This window comes from Lutjanus erythropterus, chromosome 11 (assembly GCF_056507025.1).
Source record: "Lutjanus erythropterus isolate fLutEry1 chromosome 11, fLutEry1.hap2, whole genome shotgun sequence".
Lineage (NCBI taxonomy): Eukaryota > Metazoa > Chordata > Actinopteri > Lutjaniformes > Lutjanidae > Lutjanus > Lutjanus erythropterus.
In genome coordinates, this window is record NC_139327.1 from 39188138 (window position 1) to 39212312 (window position 24175).

At 33.3% G+C, this 24175-nt stretch overlaps 1 protein-coding gene across 1 annotated transcript; it reads right to left on the minus strand.

Annotated features, from left to right (window-relative positions):
• Nucleotides 1-344: 344 nt before the first annotated feature.
• vps26c (VPS26 endosomal protein sorting factor C) lies at nt 345-23424 on the minus strand. The gene is made up of 8 exons (XM_084730462.1): nt 23233-23424; nt 22133-22276; nt 20823-20972; nt 18557-18637; nt 17008-17082; nt 16767-16917; nt 16540-16692; nt 345-606 (listed from the first exon to the last, which is right to left on the minus strand). Exons 1-8 carry the CDS (start codon nt 23287-23289, stop codon nt 524-526), a joined length of 894 nt encoding a protein of 297 aa, XP_084586588.1. The 5' UTR covers nt 23290-23424; the 3' UTR covers nt 345-523.
• Between the last annotated feature and the right edge of the window lie 751 nt (nt 23425-24175).

The following is a 24175-nucleotide window of genomic DNA, read 5'->3' on the forward strand; positions in this document are numbered from 1 at the left end:
TGGAAACGAGGAATTTAAGGCAAAATAAACGGACCAGTGTGCAGGATTTAGTGACATCTAGCAATGAGCATACAGATTGTAAACTCCTCACCTCGCTCTCCCCTTCCCAGCATGTAGAAGACCCTCATCTTCTGTAGATCTTAACAACAGCTCATTCTAAGGTAACAAAAACACAACAAACACCGTCATATTCTGCTGATAAATGCCCTTAAATCTCACACACTGGTCCTTTGAATGATGGTTATAAAAATGTCAAAGTTCAATTTCAAAAACGTGACATTAAACTGAAATATAACTAAACACTTTTGTCAGAAATATGGATGAACGTGACCAGAGAATCAGGCTCGTTTTAAGTTGGTTCGTATTGTTTCTTTTTCTGTCTTCAGAGGAACATTTAGCAGAGAATCAGTTCAGACGTCCACAGAGAGACAGGACAGACAGGGTCGTGTCCTCTGTGGTTTGAAGATGTTCAGTCTGTGTGTTTATAAAACTTATCTTCTCGGTGCTGATGTGACATCTGGGTTCAGACTCTGCAGAGCTTCAGAGGGAAGTTCTCTGTGATCAGATGGTCATCATGAAGCACGATGACGATGTTGACCTCAAACTCTAAAAGGACACAAACAAACATATCAGCACATTATTATCTGAAATATTTCTGATATTTTTAGGTGTGTTTCATACATTTTGGGAAACTCGTCTGGCGGAGGCTTTAAGAGCTGGCCTTGATAACGTTATATGAAGCTACAGCCAGCAGTCGGTTAACTTTATTACAGAAGCACAAAGAACTGAAGTGATGAGTTTGTCAACCACTAAACTGATCGCCAGCTACTTTGATGTTTGAAGGGAAGAAAAATCAAAGTTCTCAGATTTCAGCTTTTTAAATTTGACTTTTTCTTCTCTGGTTTCTTTACTTGTTCCTGACAGTAAACTGAATATAACATAACAGATCTTAAAATACTGTAATTGACCAATCAGAGTACATTCTGTTAGTGATTTGTTTTTCTTATCTTGCTTTAATTATCCAACCAAATTGGGTTGCAGCTTAGAAGTAGTTGAAATATGATCAGTGGTGACAGGAAGTCGGGTTCAGGGTACATTAACTGGAACTGCAAAACTATGAGCACTTTAAAAACATGATGGACGCCCAAATAAAAACATTATTGCAGAAGAAACAGTTCGACGTTTTAGGAAAAAATGCTTGTTTGCTTTCTTGCCAAGAGTTAGACGAGAAGATCGATCCCACTCTCATGTCTGTACAGTCAGTATCAAACTAGCAGCTGACTCTTAGCTTAGCATAAAAACTATAAACAGGAGAAAACAACTACAGCCAGCAGCTTGTTAATGCAGTAGCACAAGGAATGGAAGTGCGGGAACTCCAGAGTTCACTAATTAACATAATACCTTGGATGTTTACTTATACAAGTTAAAAATTCTGTTTTTGGGGTTCATGTGCCCGACTGTTTGTTGGCTGGGATCAGTAACGAGTCTCTGCTGGTTGCCTGACAACTACTCAGAGCAGAAAAACAGTTAACCCTCTATGGTACCATGTTGCCCTCAGGCAACAAACCCATTTTTGCCCTGTCACATCTCCACAATGCATCCCTTTAAATGATGCAATACTTTAAAAAAGAGGTAAAACCATAGGGAACCATTAACAATGCTTTAAGTTGTCACATGACCTCCAGGAAGCGATTTTGAAACCCTTCTTGGCGGGCTTTTTCTAAGGAGACAGCTCTGCTACCTTGCTGCAAAAAAAAGACTCAAAAAGTTATTTTTTGTCCCTTTTCCACCTGGAAAAAATGTCTTCACACTAATAGGTGAGTAAACTTTAAGTTTTGATAGTTTCATGCAACTTATTTACTAATTTAATAGTGGAAACTTGTTAAAGTGCAGCTGTTGCCCTGAGGCAACAACGTGCCATCATGGAAAGTTGCAATGTTGCCTGCAACAGTGAACCATTATGGAATCACTATAGCAAACACAACACTGACCACTGGCCTATTTGGGTGGAGAAAAAGGGCAGATGCAGATACCCTGGATGTAAGGGTATAGTGAAGCCACAGTGCACAAAATGTGTCACCTGCCTGTGCTTCACTCCTGAAAAAAACTGCTTCATGGAGTTCCATAAGCACTGAGCAGCAACACCACAAGTGATGGCAACACATGTCAGGAAAGACACAGGGGACTGACAGAAAACATGCACTGAAATGAAGCAGTGATGATCAAACACTGGAATTTGTTGTTTTTGTTTTTCAAATGGTTATGGCAATGGTTATCTTTGTTGATTTAAGTAGTTTAAAGTTTTATACTTTACACATTTATTTCAATGGGTTGTTCCTAAATAGTACAATGTTGCCTACAGGCAACATTTAGCCAAGAAACTTTTTAAATTCTTTTTAAAATTCTTTTTAATTTAAAATTTAAAATGAATTGTGACTTCTTGATGTTATTGAATATTTTTGCATATGTTTATGAAATAAACAATGTTCAAATTGGAAAAGGAACGTTTTTTTCACTTACGCACCATTATGGTACAATGTTGCCTACAGGCAACGAACCCCAAAAACTTCCAAAAATAAAAATAAAAATAAAAATAAAATTTCTTCAGATTATGTTTATTTAGTCTATTTTGAGACATAAAAACACATTTCCCTCACTGGCATCATAATGTGTACCATGGAGGGATATGACCATACATACATACATACATACATACATACATATGACCGTACATACATACATACATACATACATAGATACATACATACATACATACATACTTATGACCATACATGCATGCATACATACATACATATGAGCATACATACATACATACATACATATGAGCATGCATACACACATACATATGACCGTACATACATACATACACATACATACATATGAGCATACATACATACATACATATGAGCATGCATACACACATACATATGACCATACATACATACATACATAGATACATACATACATACATACATACATACATACTTATGACCATACATGCATACATACATACATACATACATATGAGCATGCATACATACATACATACATACATATGAGCATGCATACACACATACATATGACCGTACATACATACATACACATACATACATATGAGCATACATACATACATACATATGAGCATGCATACACACATACATATGACCATACATACATACATACATGCATAGATACATACATACATACATACTTATGACCATACATGCATACATACATACATACATACTTATGACCATACATGCATACATACATACATACATACATACATACATACATACATACTTATGACCATACATGCATACATACATACATACATACATACATACATACTTATGACCATACATACATACATACATACATACTTATGACCATACATGCATACATACATACATACATACATACATACATACATATGACCATACATGCATACATACATACATACATACATACATACATACACACACATACATACATATGAGCATACATACATATGACCATACATGCATACATACATACATACATACATATGACCATACATACATACATACATATGAGCATACATACATATGACCATACATACATACATACGTACATACATATGAGCATACATACATATGACCATATATTCACACATATGGCCAAACATATGACCATGCATACAAACATACATACATATGACCATACATACATACATACATACATATGTATGGTCATATATATGTATGTATGTATGTATGTATGGTCATATGTATGTATGGTCACATGTATGTATGTATGCATGGTCATATGTATGTATGTATGTATGTATGTGTGCATGTATGTATGTATGTATGCGTGGTCATATGTATGACCATATGTATGTATGTATGTGTGTATGTATGTATGTATGGTCATATGAATGTATGCATGGTCATATGTATGTATGTATGTATGTATGTATGGTCATATGTATGCATGTATGGTCATAAGTATGTATGTATGTATGTATGTATGTATGTACGTATGTATGGTCATATGTATGTATGGTCATATGTATGTATGTATGTATGTATGCTCATATGTATGTATGTGTGTGTATGTATGTATGTACGGTCATATGTATGTATGTATGTATGTATGTATGTATGTATGTTCATATCCCTCTATGGTACACATTATGATGCCAGTGAGGGAAATGTGTTTTTATGTCTCAAAATAGACTAAATAAACATAATCTGAAGAAATTTTATTTTTATTTTTATTTTTGGAAGTTTTTGGGGTTCGTTGCCTGTAGGCAACATTGTACCATAATGGTGCATAAGTGAAAAAGAACGTTCCTTTTCCAATTTGAACATTGTTTATTTCATAAACATATGCAAAAATATTCAATAACATCAAGAAGTCACAATTCATTTATTTATATATATATTTATATATATATGTATGTATGTATATATGCTCATATGTATGTATGTATGTATGTATGTATGTATGTATGGTCACATGTATGTATGTATGCATGGTCATATGTATGTATGTATGTATGTGTGCATGTATGGTCACATGTATGTATGTATGCATGGTCATATGTATGTATGTATGTATGTATGTATGTATGTATGCGTGGTCATATGTATGACCATATGTATGTATGTATGTGTGTATGTATGTATGGTCATATGAATGTATGCATGGTCATATGTATGTATGTATGTATGTATGTATGGTCATATGTATGTATGTATGGTCATATGAATGTATGCATGGTCATATGTATGTATGTATGTATGTATGTATGGATGGTTATATGTATGTGTGGATGCATGGTCATATGTATGTATGGTCATATGTATGTATGTATGTATGTATGGTCATATGTATGTATGTTTGTATGCATGGTCATATGTTTGGCCATATGTATGAATGTATGCTCATATGTATGCATGCTCATATGTATGTATGCTCATATGTATGTATGTATGTATGCTCATATGTATGTATGTATGTATGTATGCTCATATGTATGTATGTATGTATGCATGTATGGTCATATGTATGTATGTATGTATGTATGTATGTATGCTCATATGTATGTATGTGTATGTATGTATGTACGGTCATATGTATGTATGTATGTATGTATGTATGTATGTATGTATGGTCATATGTATGTATGTTTGTATGCATGGTCATATGTTTGGCCATATGTATGAATGTATGCTCATATGTATGCATGCTCATATGTATGTATGCTCATATGTATGTATGTATGTATGCTCATATGTATGTATGTATGTATGCTCATATGTATGTATGTATGTATGCATGTATGGTCATATGTATGTATGTATGTATGTATGTATGCTCATATGTATGTATGTGTATGTATGTATGTACGGTCATATGTATGTATGTATGTATGTATGTATGTATGTAAGAATGTTCCTTTTCCAATTTGAAAATTGTTTATTTCATAAACATATGCAAAAATATTCAATAACATCAAGAAGTCACAATTAATTTTAAATTTTAAATTTAAAAGAATTATAAAAATAATTTATATATATATATGTATATATGTATGTATGTATGTATGTATGGTCATATATATGTATGTATGTATGTATGTATGTATGGTCATATGTATGTATGTATTCTCATATGTATGTATGTATTCTCATATGTATGCATGTATGCTCATATGTATGTATGCATGGTCATATGTATGTATGTATTCTCATATGTATATATGTACGTATGTATGTATGTATGGTCATATGTATGTATGTATATATGCTCATATGTATGTATGTATGGTCACATGTATGTATGTATGCATGGTCATATGTATGTATGTATGTATGTATGTATGTATGCATGTATGCTCATATGTATGTATGTATGTATGTATGTATGTATGTATGTATGGTCATATGTATGCATGTATGGTCATAAGTATGTATGTATGTATGTATGTATGTATGTATGGTCATATGTATGTGTGGATGCATGGTCATATGTATGTATGGTCATATGTATGTATGTATGTATGTATGGTCATATGTATGTATGTTTGTATGCATGGTCATATGTTTGGCCATATGTATGAATGTATGGTCATATGTATGTATGGTCATATGTATGTATGCTCATATGTATGTATATATGTATGCTCATATGTATGTATGTATGTATTTATGCTCATATGTATGTATGTATGTATGTATGCTCATATGTATGTATGTATGTATGTATGTATGCATGTATGGTCATATGTATGTATATATGTATGTATGCTCATATGTATGTATGTATGTATGTATGTATGTATGTAAGAACGTTCCTTTTCCAATTTGAAAATTGTTTATTTCATAAACATATGCAAAAATATTCAATAACATCAAGAAGTCACAATTAATTTTAAATTTTAAATTTAAAAGAATTATAAAAATAATTTATATATATATGTATATATGTATGTATGTATGTATGTATGGTCATATATATGTATGTATGTATGTATGTATGTATGGTCATATGTATGTATGTATGGTCATATGTATGTATGTATTCTCATATGTATGCATGTATGCTCATATGTATGTATGCATGGTCATATGTATGTATGTATGCTCATATGTATGTATGCATGGTCATATGTATGTATGTATTCTCATATGTATGTATGTACGTATGTATGTATGTATGGTCATATGTATGTATGTATTAATGCTCATATGTATGTATGTATGGTCACATGTATGTATGTATGGTCATATGTATGTATGTATTCTCATATGTATGCATGTATGCTCATATGTATGTATGCATGGTCATATGTATGTATGTATGCTCATATGTATGTATGCATGGTCATATGTATGTATGTATTCTCATATGTATGTATGTACGTATGTATGTATGCATGGTCATATGTATGACCATATGTATGTATGTGTGTATGTATGTATGGTCATATGAATGTATGCATGGTCATATGTATGTATGGTCATATGAATGTATGCATGGTCATTTGTATGTATAGTCATATGTATGTATGTATGTATGTATGTATGTATGTATGTATGGTCATATGTATGCATGTATGGTCATAAGTATGTATGTATGTATGTATGTATGTATGTATGTATGCATGGTCATATGTATGACCATATGTATGTATGTGTGTATGTATGTATGGTCATATGAATGTATGCATGGTCATATGTATGTATGGTCATATGAATGTATGCATGGTCATTTGTATGTATAGTCATATGTATGTATGTATGTATGTATGTATGTATGGTCATATGTATGCATGTATGGTCATAAGTATGTATGTATGTATGTCTGTATGTATGTATGTATGTATGTATGGTCATATGTATGTATGTATGTATGTATGGTGATATGTATGTATGTTTGTATGCATGGTCATATGTTTGGCCATATGTATGAATATATGGTCATATGTATGTATGCTCATATGTATGTACGTATGTATGTATGTATGGTGATATGTATGTATGGTGATATGTATGTATGGTCATATGTATATATGCTCATATGTATGTATGTATGTATGTATGCTCATATGTATGTATGTATGTATGTATTTATGCTCATATGTATGTATGTATGTATGCTCGTATGTATGTATGTATGCATGTATGGTCATATGTATGTATGTATGTATGCTCATATGTATGTATGTGTATGTATGTACGGTCATATGAATGTATGTATGTATGTATGTATGTATGTATCCATGTATGGTCATATGTATGTATGTATGTATGCTCATATGTATGTATGTATGAGAATACATACATACATATGACCATGCATACATACATATGACCATGCATACATACATATGACCATACATGCATACATATGAGAATACATACATACATATGACCATGCATACATACATATGAGCATACATACATACATATGACCATACATCCATACATACATACATACATATATATGACCATACATACATACATACATAAATATATACACATATATATAAATTATTTTTATAATTCTTTTAAATTTAAAATTTAAAATAAATTGTGACTTCTTGATTTTATTGAATATTTTTCCATATGTTTATGAAATAAACAATGTTCAAATTGGAAAAGGAACATTCTTTTTCACTTATGCACCATTATGGTACAATGTTGCCTACAGGCAACGAACCCCAAAAACTTCCAAAAATAAAAAAAAAATAAAAATAAAATTTCTTCAGATTATGTTTATTTAGTCTATTTTGAGACATAAAAACACATTTCCCTCACTGGCATCATAATGTGTACCATAGAGGGATATGAGCATACATACATACATACATACATACATACATATGACCGTACATACATACATACACATACATACATATGAGCATACATACATACATACATACATACATATGAGCATACATACATACATACATATGAGCATACATACATACATATATACATACATACATATGAGCATAAATACATACATACATACATATGAGCATACATATATACATACATATGAGCATACATACATATGAGCATACATTCATACATGTGGCCAAACATATGACCATGCATACAAACATACATACATATGACCATACATACATACATACATACATACATACATACATATAACCATACATACATATGACCATGCATACACACATACATACATACATACATACATACATACATACTTATGACCATACATGCATACATATGACCATACATACATACATACATACATATGACCATGCATACATTCATATGACTATACATACATACATATGAGCATACATGCATACATACATACATACATACATATGACCATGCATACATACATACATGTGACCATACATACATACATACATACATACATATGAGCATATATACATACATACATATGACCATACATACATACATACATACATATATATGACCATACATACATACATATATACATATATATATAAATTCTTTTTATAATTCTTTTTAATTTAAAATTTAAAATGAATTGTGACTTCTTGATGTTATTGAATATTTTTGCATATGTTTATGAAATAAACAATGTTCAAATTGGAAAAGGAACGTTCTTTTTCACTTACGCACCATTATGGTACAATGTTGCCTACAGGCAACGAACCCCAAAAACTTCCAAAAATAAAAATAAAAATAAAATTTCTTCAGATTATGTTTATTTAGTCTATTTTGAGACATAAAAACACATTTCCCTCACTGGCATCATAATGTGTACCATAGAGAGATATGACCATACATACATACATACATATGACCGTACATACACATACATACATACATATGAGCATACATACATACATACATATGACCATACATACATACATACATACACATACATACATATGAGCATACATACATACATACATACATATGACCATACATGCATACATACATACATACATACATATGAGCATACATACATACATACGTACATACATATGAGCATACATACATATGACCATACATTCATACATATGGCCAAACATATGACCATGCATACAAACATACATACATATGACCATACATACATACATACATACATACATACATATGACCATACATACATACATACATATGCCCATACATACATACATACATACATACATACATACATACATACATACATACATATGACCATACATACATACATACATATGACCATACATACATATGACCATACATACATATGACCATGCATACATTCATATGACCACACATACATACACACATACATACATACGGTCATACATATGACCATGCATACATACATACATACATACATACATATGAGCATACATGCATACATACATACATACATACATATGACCATGCATACATACATACATGTGACCATACATACATACATACATACATACATATGAGCATACATACATATGAGCATATATACATACATACATATGACCATACATATATACATACGTACATACATACATATGAGAATACATACATACATATGACCATGCATACATACATATGAGCATACATACATACGGGCATACATACATACATATGACCATACATACATACATACATACATACATACATATATATGACCATACATACATATATACATATATATATAAATTATTTTTATGATTCTTTTAAATTTAAAATTTAAAATTAATTGTGACTTCTTGATGTTATTGAATATTTTTGCATATGTTTATGAAATAAACAATGTTCAAATTGGAAAAGGAACGTTCTTTTTCACTTATGCACCATTATGGTACAATGTTGCCTACAGGCAACGAACCCCAAAAACTTCCAAAAATAAAAATAAAAATAAAAATAAAATTTCTTCAGATTATGTTTATTTAGTCTATTTTGAGACATAAAAACACATTTCCCTCACTGGCATCATAATGTGTACCATAGAGGGATATGAACATACATACATACATACATACATACATACATACATACATATGACCGTACATACATACATACACATACATACATACATACATACATACATATGAGCATACATACATACATACATACATACATATGAGCATACATACATACATACATACATACATACATACATACTTATGACCATACATGCATACATATGACCATACATACATACATACATATGACCATACATACATATGACCATGCATACATTCATATGACCATACATACATACACACATACATACATACATATGTTCATACATATGACCATGCATACATACATACATACATATGACCATACATATATATGACCATGCATACATACATACATATGACCATACATACATACATACATACTTATGACCATACATGCATACATATGACCATACATACATACATACATACATACATACATACATACATATGACCATGCATACATTCATATGACCATGCATACATACACACATACATACATACATATGTATGTTATTGAATATTTTTGCATATGTTTATGAAATAAACATACATACATACATACATATTAGCATACATACATACATGTGACCATGCATACATACATACATACATGTGACCATACATACATACATACACACATACATACATATATACATACATACATACATATGACCATGCATACATACATACATACATATGAGCATGAATAAATACATACATACATATGAGCATGCATACATACATACATACATACATACATATGAGCATACATACATACATATGACCATGCATACATACATACATACATACATGTGACCATACATACATACATATGAGCATGCATACATACATACATACATACATACATACATACATACATACATACATACATATTAGCATGCATACATACATACATACATATGAGCATGCATACATACATACATACATACATACATACATACATATGAGCATGCATACATACATACATACATATGAGCATGCATACATACATACATACATACATACATATTAGCATACATACATACATGTGACCTTTCATACATACATACATACATATGAGCATGCATAAATACATACATACATATGAGCATGCATACATACATACATACATACATACATATGAGCATACATACATACATATGACCATGCATACATACATACATACATACATGTGACCATACATACATACATACATATGAGCATACATACATACATACATATGAGCATGCATACATACATACATACATACATACATACATACATACATATTAGCATACATACATACATGTGACCATGCATACATACATACATACATACATGTGACCATACATACATACATACATGCATACATACATACATATGAGCATACATACATACATATGACCATGTATACATACATACATACATATGAGAATACATACACACATGCATAAATATGGCCATACATATGACCATGCATACATACATACATATGAGCATACATACATACATACATACGACCATGCATATATACATATGACCATACATACATACATACATACATATGACCATACATACATACATACATACATACACACATATGAGCATACATACATATGAGCATACATACATATATATGAGCATACATACATACATACATATATATGACCATACATACATACATACATACATATATATTTAAATTCTTTTCATAATTCTTTTTAATTTAAAATTTAAAATGAATTGTGACGTCTTGATGTTATTGAATATTTTTGCATATGTTTATGAAATAAACATACATACATACATATTAGCATACATACATACATGTGACCATGCATACATACATACATACATACATGTGACCATACATACATACATACACACATACATACATATATACATACATACATATGACCATGCATACATACATACATACATATGAGCATGCATAAATACATACATACATATGAGCATGCATACATACATACATACATACATACATATGACCATGCATACATACATATGACCATGCATACATACATACATACATACATGTGACCATACATACATACATATGAGCATGCATACATACATACATACATATGAGCATGCATACATACATACATACATACATACATAAATACATATTACCATGCATACATACATACATACATATGAGCATGCATACATACATACATACATACATACATACATACATACATATGAGCATGCATACATACATACATACATATGAGCATGCATACATACATACATACATACATACATACATACATACATATTAGCATACATACATACATGTGACCATGCATACATACATACATACATACATACATGTGACCATACATACATACATACACACATACATACATATATACATACATACATATGAGCATGCATACATACATACATACATACATACATATGAGCATACATACATAAATATGACCATGCATACATACATACATACATACATGTGACCATACATACATACATATGAGCATGCATACATACATACATACATATGAGCATGCATACATACATACATATGAGCATGCATACATACATACATACATACATACATACATACATACATATTAGCATACATACATACATGTGACCATGCATACATACATACATACATACATGTGACCATACATACATACATACATGCATACATACATACATATGAGCATACATACATACATACATATGACCATGTATACATACATACATACATATGAGAATACATACACACATGCATAAATATGGCCATACATATGACCATGCATACATACATACATATGAGCATACATACATACATACGACCATGCATATATACATATGACCATACATACATACATACATACATATGACCATACATACATACATACATACATACACACATATGAGCATACATACATATGAGCATACATACATATATATGAGCATACATACATACATACATATATATGACCATACATACATACATACATACATACATACATACATATATATTTAAATTCTTTTCATAATTCTTTTTAATTTAAAATTTAAAATGAATTGTGACGTCTTGATGTTATTGAATATTTTTGCATATGTTTATGAAATAAACAATGTTCAAATTGGAAAAGGAACGTTCTTTTTCACTTACGCACCATTATGGTACAATGTTGCCTACAGGCAACGAACCCCAAAAACTTCCAAAAATAAAAATAAAAATAAAATTTCTTCAGATTATGTTTATTTAGTCTATTTTGAGACATAAAAACACATTTCCCTCACTGGCATCATAATGTGTACCATAGAGGGATATGAACATACATACATACATACATACATACATACATATATATGACCGTACATACATACATACATACATATGAGCATACATACATACATACATACATATGAGCATACATACATACATACACACATATGAGCATACATACATACATACATACATATGAGCATACATACATACATACTTATGACCATACATACATACATACATATGTTCATACATATGACCATGCATACATAGATACATGTTACCATACATACATACATACATACATATGAGCATACATACATATGAGCATACATACATACATATGTACATACATATGAGCATACATATGGCCAAACATATGACCATGCATACAAACATACATACATATGACCATACATACATACATACATACATACATACATATGACCATATATACATATGACCATGCGTACATACATACATACATACATACTTATGACCATACATGCATACATATGACCATACATACATACATACATACATACATACATATGACCATACATACATATGACCATGCATACATTCATATGACCATACATACATATGGTCATACATATGACCATGCATACATACATACATACATACATATGAGCATACATGCATACATACATATGACCATACATGCATACATACATACATGTGACCATGCATACATACATACATATGAGCATACATACATACATATGAGCATACATACATATGACCATGCATACATTCATATGACCATACATACATACACACATACATACATATATACATACATACATATGACCATGCATACATACATACATACATATGAGCATGCATAAATACATACATACATATGAGCATGCATACATACATACATACATATGAGCATGCATACATACATACATACATACATACATATGAGCATACATACATACATATGACCATGCATACATACATACATACATACATGTGACCATACATACATACATACATGCATACATACATACATATGAGCATACATACATACATATGGCCATGTATACATACATACATATGAGAATACATACATACATACATAAATATGGCCATACATATGACCATGCATACATACATACATATGAGCATACATACATACATACGACCATGCATACATACATATGAGCATACATACATACATACATATAACCATACATACATACATACATACATACACACATATGAGCATACATACATATGAGCATACATACATACATACATATGACCATGCAACCATACATACATACATACATACATATGGCCATACATATGACCATGCATACATACATATGAACATACATACATACATACTTATGACCATACATACATACATATATATGACCATACATACATACATACATACATACATATTTAAATTCTTTTCATAATTCTTTTTAATTTAAAATTTAAAATGAATTGTGACGTCTTGATGTTTTGAATTATTTTGCATATGTTTATGAAATAAACAATGTTCAAATTGGAAAAGGAACGTTCTTTTTCACTTATGCACCATTATGGTACAATGTTGCCTACAGGCAACGAACCCCAAAAACTTCCAAAAATAAAAATAAAAATAAAAATTCTTCAGATTATGTTTATTTAGTCTATTTTGAGACATAAAAACACATTTCCCTCACTGGCATCATAATGTGTACCATAGAGGGTTAATCACCAGTTTTACACTTTGACTTTAGAAAGATTAAACAAAAAAAACATTAATTAACTTGGAGGTGCTGGTCTCTTGAACAGAGACAGGCTCACTGTTCAATGCTGGGTCATTTCTATGTTCCACAGATATATGTGGCACACATTGGTTTAGGACTAACATAAGATCTTGGATGCATAAATTTGCTTCCATTATTTGTGCTAACAAGCTAACCTGCTGCTTTTATGTAGCTTTGTGTTAAATGGACTAAGAGTGGTATGAATGTTCCACACATTAGTTTTAAACACTAAACAAATCCCTCAGTGAAATGTCAGTTTAAGTGTTTGCTATATTTCACTGCTTTACCTTGATGTCAGGCAGCCTTTTCTACAAAAAAAACAGACAAATATAGCTCTCCAAACCAACCAAACTATTGTAAAAATCAGTCATTTTACCTTGCAGAAAACAAGAGTTGTTGGTCTACCACTGCCTCGATCTGTAAGTTTGTTTGTTGTTGTTGTGTGACTTCTGTAAATCTGAAATAACCTTTTCAAACACCAAAGTCGCACAATAACACAAACTAACCCATTGAGGCAGCGTTGGACCAGCAACTCCAGTTGTCTGCAGGATAAAATGACTGTTTTTCCTTAAGGAGTCTGGTGACTTGGAGAGAAAAATATCTGTCTTATATACAACAGTTTCCCCTTCAGAAAACACCGTCTGGCAGGAAGATAAAGCAGTGAAAATATTCTTAATAGACCATATACTTCATAATGAATTTTTAGTATGTCATACAACCGCACTCAAAAATTCAAACAGTCCTATCTGCATTTGAAAATAGTTCCTAAAAAATGCACTGTTTACTCCTTTTCGAGTAATGTTCACTAAAAACTAGTGTCCAGCTGTAATTTCTGAAAAGACACTAGACACTTTTTGACTACTAAATTTCTGACCTGTTTTTAAGATTACAAAAGGACATACATTTGTGTGAGGAAATAAAAGCGCTGTTGCAGAGGTTTTACTGACCGACTTTGAAGTTGGTGGTCTCCAGCGTGGGGCAGGTGAACAGTCGGGGGAACACCATGTAGATGGGGATAGCGAGGCCGTGGCAGACATCGCCTTCGGCTATCTGGATGTTCTGGATCTCCGTGGCGTCTCTGGCGTAACCTTCGGCGCAACCTGAACACAGCCGACATTTAGAAAACCTGCAGCTCGGAGAGATTTCATCCACTCGTCGGTCGGCATGAACTCACCGCACGTCTCCACTCGCACCAGCTGCAGCTCGATGCTCTTGATGGGAACGTCCGAGTTCTCCACCACCACCTCTCCGGTCAGCGGCTGGCTGATCACACAGTTGGTGGCGTCTAAATGGCCTCTGATCAGAAACTTTGGCAGCGAAGTCCTCTGGAGACAGAAAACAACTCCTTCCTGTCAGCACAACTTAAAATAAAAAGAGAAAGAAACAACATAAAGGGAAGTTCTGGTGTTTCTCACCTCGCGGATGTTCTGCAGGGTGTCTGGAGTGATGGTGAAGTTGACCGGAGTGGGGACGACTTTAGCTTTCTGTGGCTGGAAATCAAACAGATTTCACGCAGTTTAGAAACTTTTAAAACGTCTGGACTGTTGACATGAGGGTGAACAAACTACACTACTGATCTCAGACCAGCTTTATGGTTACAGGACAGACAGACAACACAAATGTAAAATATAAAAGCAATAAAAACAAAAACAAGATCATCAGCAACATGCAAGTAACTGTGCAACTGAAATACCGTTCATGTTCAAACGGGACAGGAAGAAGTTAAAATCTTTCCTAGTCCGACCTCCACTTACTCTTCATTCACTAATAACAGAAAATAATATTTCAATTTACAGCCGTCAGCGTTCATGATGTCAGCGTTTATCAATCTAGACACGAGAGCGTTCACATAACCGGGGCGGCGTTTGCAGCATCTGACCAATCGCATCATGGACGAGACTACTGACAGCTCAAACAAATGATAAAGAAGAAGATGATCATAACCATCATGATCCAGACTGAAAGAAACACTCCTGCAGCTGCTGCATGCAGGAAGGACAGACGGCAAAGGAAAGAATAATCGCTTTGATAGTAATAATAATAATGATAATAAGACATTTATTCTATAGAGCGCTTTTCAGGATCCTCAAAGACTCTTTACATCAGATAAAACGATGAAAGAAAACGCACTAAAATATTTGTAATATCCAACATTAATCACACGTTAAAATCAGTTACAGGAATTAAAATCTTCTCACTGTGTCTCCACAGCGTCTCTCAGCTGGATGTTCGATTAATTTAACATGCTGGTTAGTCTGTCATCCGATCTGCACACAGATGATCAAATGTTAAATTATAAACATGTGAGCGCGACTGTCTTTTCTTTATATGGACACGTTAAGGATGACTCAGCAGTCGGTCAGAGCGCAGCATGAAACAGACGAAAAAGTAAACACAAAAACAGAATTCAAAGTGGTCAGAAGGCTGAGTCCATCCTGGAAGTTCCAACCACAAATTCATAGCATTATAATGATGTATTGATGATTATGATGATGTATTTCAGCAGGAGAATTCTGAAAGCTGCGTTGGTAATTTTGAATAAAAGTTTTGGCAGCATTTTGGGGGCAAATTCAGGAGGCTCTGCTCTATTTGTTCAGGAAGTGGTTGTTACACAGAAGCGTGACTTTATATCAGAGGAATAATGACAGTAAATTAGAGTAAAATAGTAAAAAGATTTCACTTATGTCATTTGAACGCGTCGCATGAAACACGGACATGGAGGGTCATTTCTAAATCACTTAGTCCACCGGTAAGACTCGTCCACTGTGAGAAAAATAATGAGAAATGTCCTAAATCTGACAGTGTGATCTAAAACCCTGTGACGGTCTGATCTGAACTCTGATCACATGTAGTCCTAAAATCCTGTACGGCCACAAAACTAACAACCTCACAAACAAACAAAAGTCGTCTCACAGTTGTCTGATATCACAGTATTTTATGTGACTGACATCACGCTGGACTCACCTGACAGTGTACGATGAACTCACAGTTCCTGCTCAGGTCTTTGGCCAGCAGCGAGCGCTTCATGTCACAGCGGAGGGTGTACTGAGGAGCAGACGACCAACAGGACGAGTTACCGACAGAAAAACTGAACCAAACAACTTTTATTTCAACCTTCGCTTTGTGAATCTGATTTTTTATTCCATGGTATTTCATTTCTGGTGTTCGGATACAGTACGTGCAACAAAACTGTGTGTGTATTTTTGTAATTCCATTGTAGTCAAACCGTATTAACTTTAATTTCATGCAAAATTCTGAATATTCAGTGCACTGGTCTGCCTTGAGTTTTTAGGAGAGATCTCAGTATAAACTTACAGCTTCCTACGTCTCCTGCAGAAACTCTGGATTCATTTATATCTGAGTACGAATAAAGCAGACTGAAAGAATTTTTGTAATCCTGAGCCTTTCTGGTGCTTCTTTTATTCTCATTGGAACAAGCTGCTGTTGATTTTTAATTTTTACATCTTTAATTTAATTCAATTTGCAACTTTTTATTTGCAATTTTCTCCAAAAATGCCTAAAACACACGGCAACATGCATCACATTTTTTTTTTAGAAAAGCAGCTGTGAAATCAGGCTGCAACCATCTAAGACAGAGGCTGTGAAATCCTGGAGGGTTCAGTTTGTAGGTAAAAGTGTTTTTGTGTGTCTTTGTGTCCTCAGCATTCATGAAGCTTTTTAAAAATAAAATTAAAGCACTTTCAAGGTACCTAAAACAAAAATCATCACATCTGAACTGTTACTATAAATGAAACGGGAAGTTCTTTCATATCCACAGCAATAATGTATATTATAAGGGTGTAACGATTCACTCATGCGCCCGATGCATCAGACTTTAATGTGTTAGATACGGGTGCATTGGTTCGGACGACCTGCATCGGTAAAAAGCTGAACATGAATCAGTAACAATGCAGCACTAACGTATCAATACATCTCACTGGGATGTGCATACGTTTAATTTTGGCATCAGGGAGCTGCCACTGTTAACTTTCCTCCGTCTTCTCTCCCCTGCTGTCTCTGACTGCACCGCTCTCGCCAGACACCTGCTGCTGCGTTCACAAAACAAGCGCTCCCTCCTCCCTCTCCTGTGTCTCCTCTTCATTTACTTAAAACAGACGGCGCTGAAAACAGCGACAGAAGTGACATCGTACCGCGTCGCACCACCAAACTTTCATAATGCTTAAGTGTAGAATAAGTTTGTGTTTCATAAGAAAGATGAGAAACTCTGCTGCAGATTATTGATGTAAAACGTGTCGGACAGCAGAGAACAGAGACACGAGTCTGACCACAGAGACGTCATGTGACTGTGAGAGCAGGTAACACTTCACTGTTCCTCCACACTGATCTAAACCACAGCACTCTGAATATGAAACACAGCAGCTCATCATCTTACTGCACAAATACTCACATTTTAAATTTTCTCATTTATCTCATCTCATTTACACGAGACTCATAATAATGTCTCCTCCTCTCTGTCTCTACTGTTACTATATTTAGTCAAACTCAGGATTTTTGACACTAACAGCACTCTACAAATGTAGCATTAGTTGAATCAAAATGTAAAGACTGACACACTGCATTGTCTTGTATCGTATCGTATCGAACCGAATCGTTGGCCACTTAAAGATTTATAAAATGTATCGTATCGTTGAACATGTATCGAGATACGTATCGAATCGTCTCAGTCAGTGAGATATAGTAGTGAGAGTATATTATCATTTACTTATTTCTCATTGTTATTGATGTATATTGTTCTTTTACCAGCTGTTCATTTGATTGTATGTTTTGATAAAATAAGATATTCCATAATTAGTCCCACAACTGGGAAATTTAGCGTGTTACAGCAGCAAAGTGAACAGAAAAATAAAGACGCATCAAGATATAAAAACGATCCTGATTATTTTAAGGTTTGAATGTTGAGGGTAAAGGATCATCAGAGGATTTATTGAGGCATGAATGATAAATATGACTCATTATGAATCATTTTAATTAAAATATTAAATGATTTTTTGTTTCCATTAGTGATTATGTGAATGAAACACCAGACGATGTTGAAAATCAAGCAGCTTTCAGGGACTATATTCAAATTCAAACACGTTCCTTAACTTGAAAACATAAAATGATTAAAATGAACCATTTTCCAAACTTTCAGGACTTTGCATGAAGTCTGTGAACGTGTCATAATGTAAGTGTCCTCCTGTCACATGACAGGAGAAAATGTCTCGCTCACCTGAATGTTGACGAAGACACCGTGGTACGTCTCGTACAGAACTTTGTTGTTCTTTGTGCTCAGAGGAAACTCGAAGGGGATCTCAGTCTTGCCTGCTGGGACTTTTCCTGCTTTGGCCACTTCGATGTTACTGCTGATCAGCTGGATGGGCTGAAATTAGATTATATATTAATATTAGCAACAGGTTATTTTAAATAGAGATTTGTTGCCTTGATCATTAAGGAAACTTGAAAATGATCATCTAATCAATTTGTTGACTCTGTTGATTCATCTGATCATTTATTGATTGGCTTTTTAATCATTTGATATCATTTACTTCATTATTTGTTACAGAACTTTTTTCTTCATGCTGTTTATCTTAAATAGTCTTTAACTTATTTCTTCAATCTGTCCACCATTTTTATTTCTGTATTACACTGTAACTTTGTTTTATTTTTACATAAATAAAGTTATTATTTTCAATGATTACATGATTATTTTGCATCTTTACAGACTGATCAGAGCACCTGAATGCAGCTTTGTTGACCTGTTTTGTCACATTTGTTCTTTAAAAACACACACACAAAAAAAAACAGCTTCTGACATGAGACTCTATGTAACATGTGCCTGAAATAACTACTGTTTATCTATCAGAGCTAAAACAATGAGTCAACAAATTGATTAGATGGTCATTTTTAGTCACTCATCAAACAAAAGTAGAAACACTCTGGTTCCTGCTTCTCAGCTGAGAGAATTTAGTGGTTTTCTTAACGTAGAAAATCAAAATAAGATAAAACAGAAAAGTAAAAGTTTAAGATATGAATCAAAATCCTCAGATTTATTTTTGTGAAATGCAAAGGCAAACAGAAACGTTTTCAGCCTGACGACGTGACTGCAGATTGAACATTTTGTGGTTTTGTTCAGAGCTCATCTGAAGACGTAACCTTGGGCTAATGACTAATTGAAAATATTACGGGGTCTAATTAATTGATAATGAAAATAATCATTAGTTTTAGCCCGAACATTCGCATTGTTCCCACTGTGTGTTGACACGCTCGCTTCATGTCATTTATCTCCACAATTAGAAGGATTATGGCTGTAATTAGCAATTAATATGTTGATAATTATTCCATTTAATCCATTCATTGTTTAGTCTGAAGTGTATTACCTGCTCCCAGAGCCTGAGGTGACGCATTAAAATGTCTTTGTCTATTCAACCAAAACCAAAATGTATTCAGTTTGCAGTTTGTTTAATCTCATCATTAGGAAGGCATCTCTTTAGGCTGCAGATTTTCTAACTCACTACTCATATTATTCATTTCATAGTTCACCTTGACAGAGTTGTAGAAGGCCTCGAAGACGCCGACGCTCTTGGAGCTCAGCTGCAGGTTCACCAGCCCCTCCATACTCAGAGAGATGCCGTGATGCTGCAGCGCCTCCTTACACACCAGCAGGATGACACCGGCCACCGTTTCCTGCACACAAAACAACACCACTGATGTCCTGACTGCTGTCTTCACTGGTGACACAGATCTGATGCAGTCTTAAACCACATGAACAGCTTGCACTTCTCCAGACAAAAACATCTGCAGCTCCCTGAGAAGCTCCAGTACCAGAATTCTGTGAGCTGATAAGGAATTTCAGCTTAAAAAAAAAAAAAAAAAAAAGCTTTATTCTGTTGCTTGTTGAAAACTGGTCACCATTCACTTCCATTGTTTGGGAGATTCTGCAACACTGTTTTCCTGTGAAACTCCAGCAGAGTTCTGTGGACTAATAAATTAAACCTGTCCTTCAATCAGCATGAAGGTGAGTAGATAAATACTGAATTTTCATTTTTGGGTGAACTATCACTTTAATAGTCGTTACACCGGCAGGATCAGCATCTATAATATCTATAGAAACAGTAGTAGCAGATCGACATGGACTAGTAGCACTTATACTAGAACCTCAGTACAGATTGTAGTATTAGCAGCAGCCATAACAGTATCAGTTATAGTTGTTGTAGATACCAGTTCAACTGTTTTTGTGTTTCTTATTTGTATTTTAAGCGCTGTTTCCTGACACTGATAGCTGTGATTAGCATTAACTGATAACCTGAAGTGTACTGGTCTGTCTGAGGAGAACCAGCACTTCATTTTTCAATATTTGGTCAATCTATCAGTGTTTTTCTTAGTATTGATCTTCGAGCGGCACAGAATCTGACCGGGGGACAGATTTTGATGTGACACCCAGCTGACCAGCTGCTCGCCAGGTGCAGCTAATTAACGGGGTGTCAGCGCCTCCCTGCTAGCTAGCTGGCTAGCTAGTTAACGTCTTTTAAAAATACACTATTTATCTCATAGTCAAAGTTAAACACCGAGACATGAAGGTTTCAGTTAGCTGAACAGAGAACAGTAGCAGCTCGTCAGCTGACTGTGGTTTATATACTCACCCCTTCATGATAAACTTTGTTCGCTCTTTTCAGTCTTATATCTAAAGTGACGCTCATCTCTGACCAGCACACATCACACAGACACCAAACAACTGTTTACAGGCTCTGTTTGTTAAAAACAACAAACAAACAAACTGTTTTATCTACTTCTAGCTGCTCTCGTGACTTTAGTTCCGCTCAGCAGCAACAACAAAACGACTTCCGGGCCAGATCCTTCAGAATAAAAGTGGAATCTTCAAAGTAAAAGCATCCAAGAAACTTGGAGTATTAGGACCAGACATGGCGAGGAGAAACAGTTAGAAAGAAATAATTAAACTGATATACCATTTTGTCTTTATTCTCATCATGGTATTTCATCTTTATTCTCATGATGCAAAATGAAAAAAAAAAATCCTCCTCTGACTTATTTTTTTCTTGTTCCTGGCACTAATAAAAGAGTTTGACTTTATTCTCAACATTTATTCTTTATTGTCAAAATGTAAATTTTTCCTCTAAATGTACCCTTATACTCCATCATATGATGGAGAACAACTGATGGGGAGATTTGAGATTTCTGCCTCGACTCAATCGAATTTCATTTATCATTATCGTTAATTTATGCGTTGAAATAAACTGACATTTCAAAAAATCTAACAGCCATGCATTTGGAAAACAGTGTCTATTTTTTTACTGAATAATCCACAGATCTCATTGTAATTATTTTTCACTGGATGATAAAGAAATAGTGCCAGTAAAATCTGTCAAAACTTGAGCTTTTCCTTCAGTCTTTCTTTTCTTTCTTTCTTTCTTTTTTTTTTTTCAGGTATGATCAAATCTTTATACTGTTGGTCTGTGCTATATCCTATAATAAAAACGTGTTTAAGAAAGAATAATGAAAAAAATAAATCCTTTTTGATTGTTGATGTCTTAACTGTCAAAATGTTCCTCATCTGTAAATTCAGTA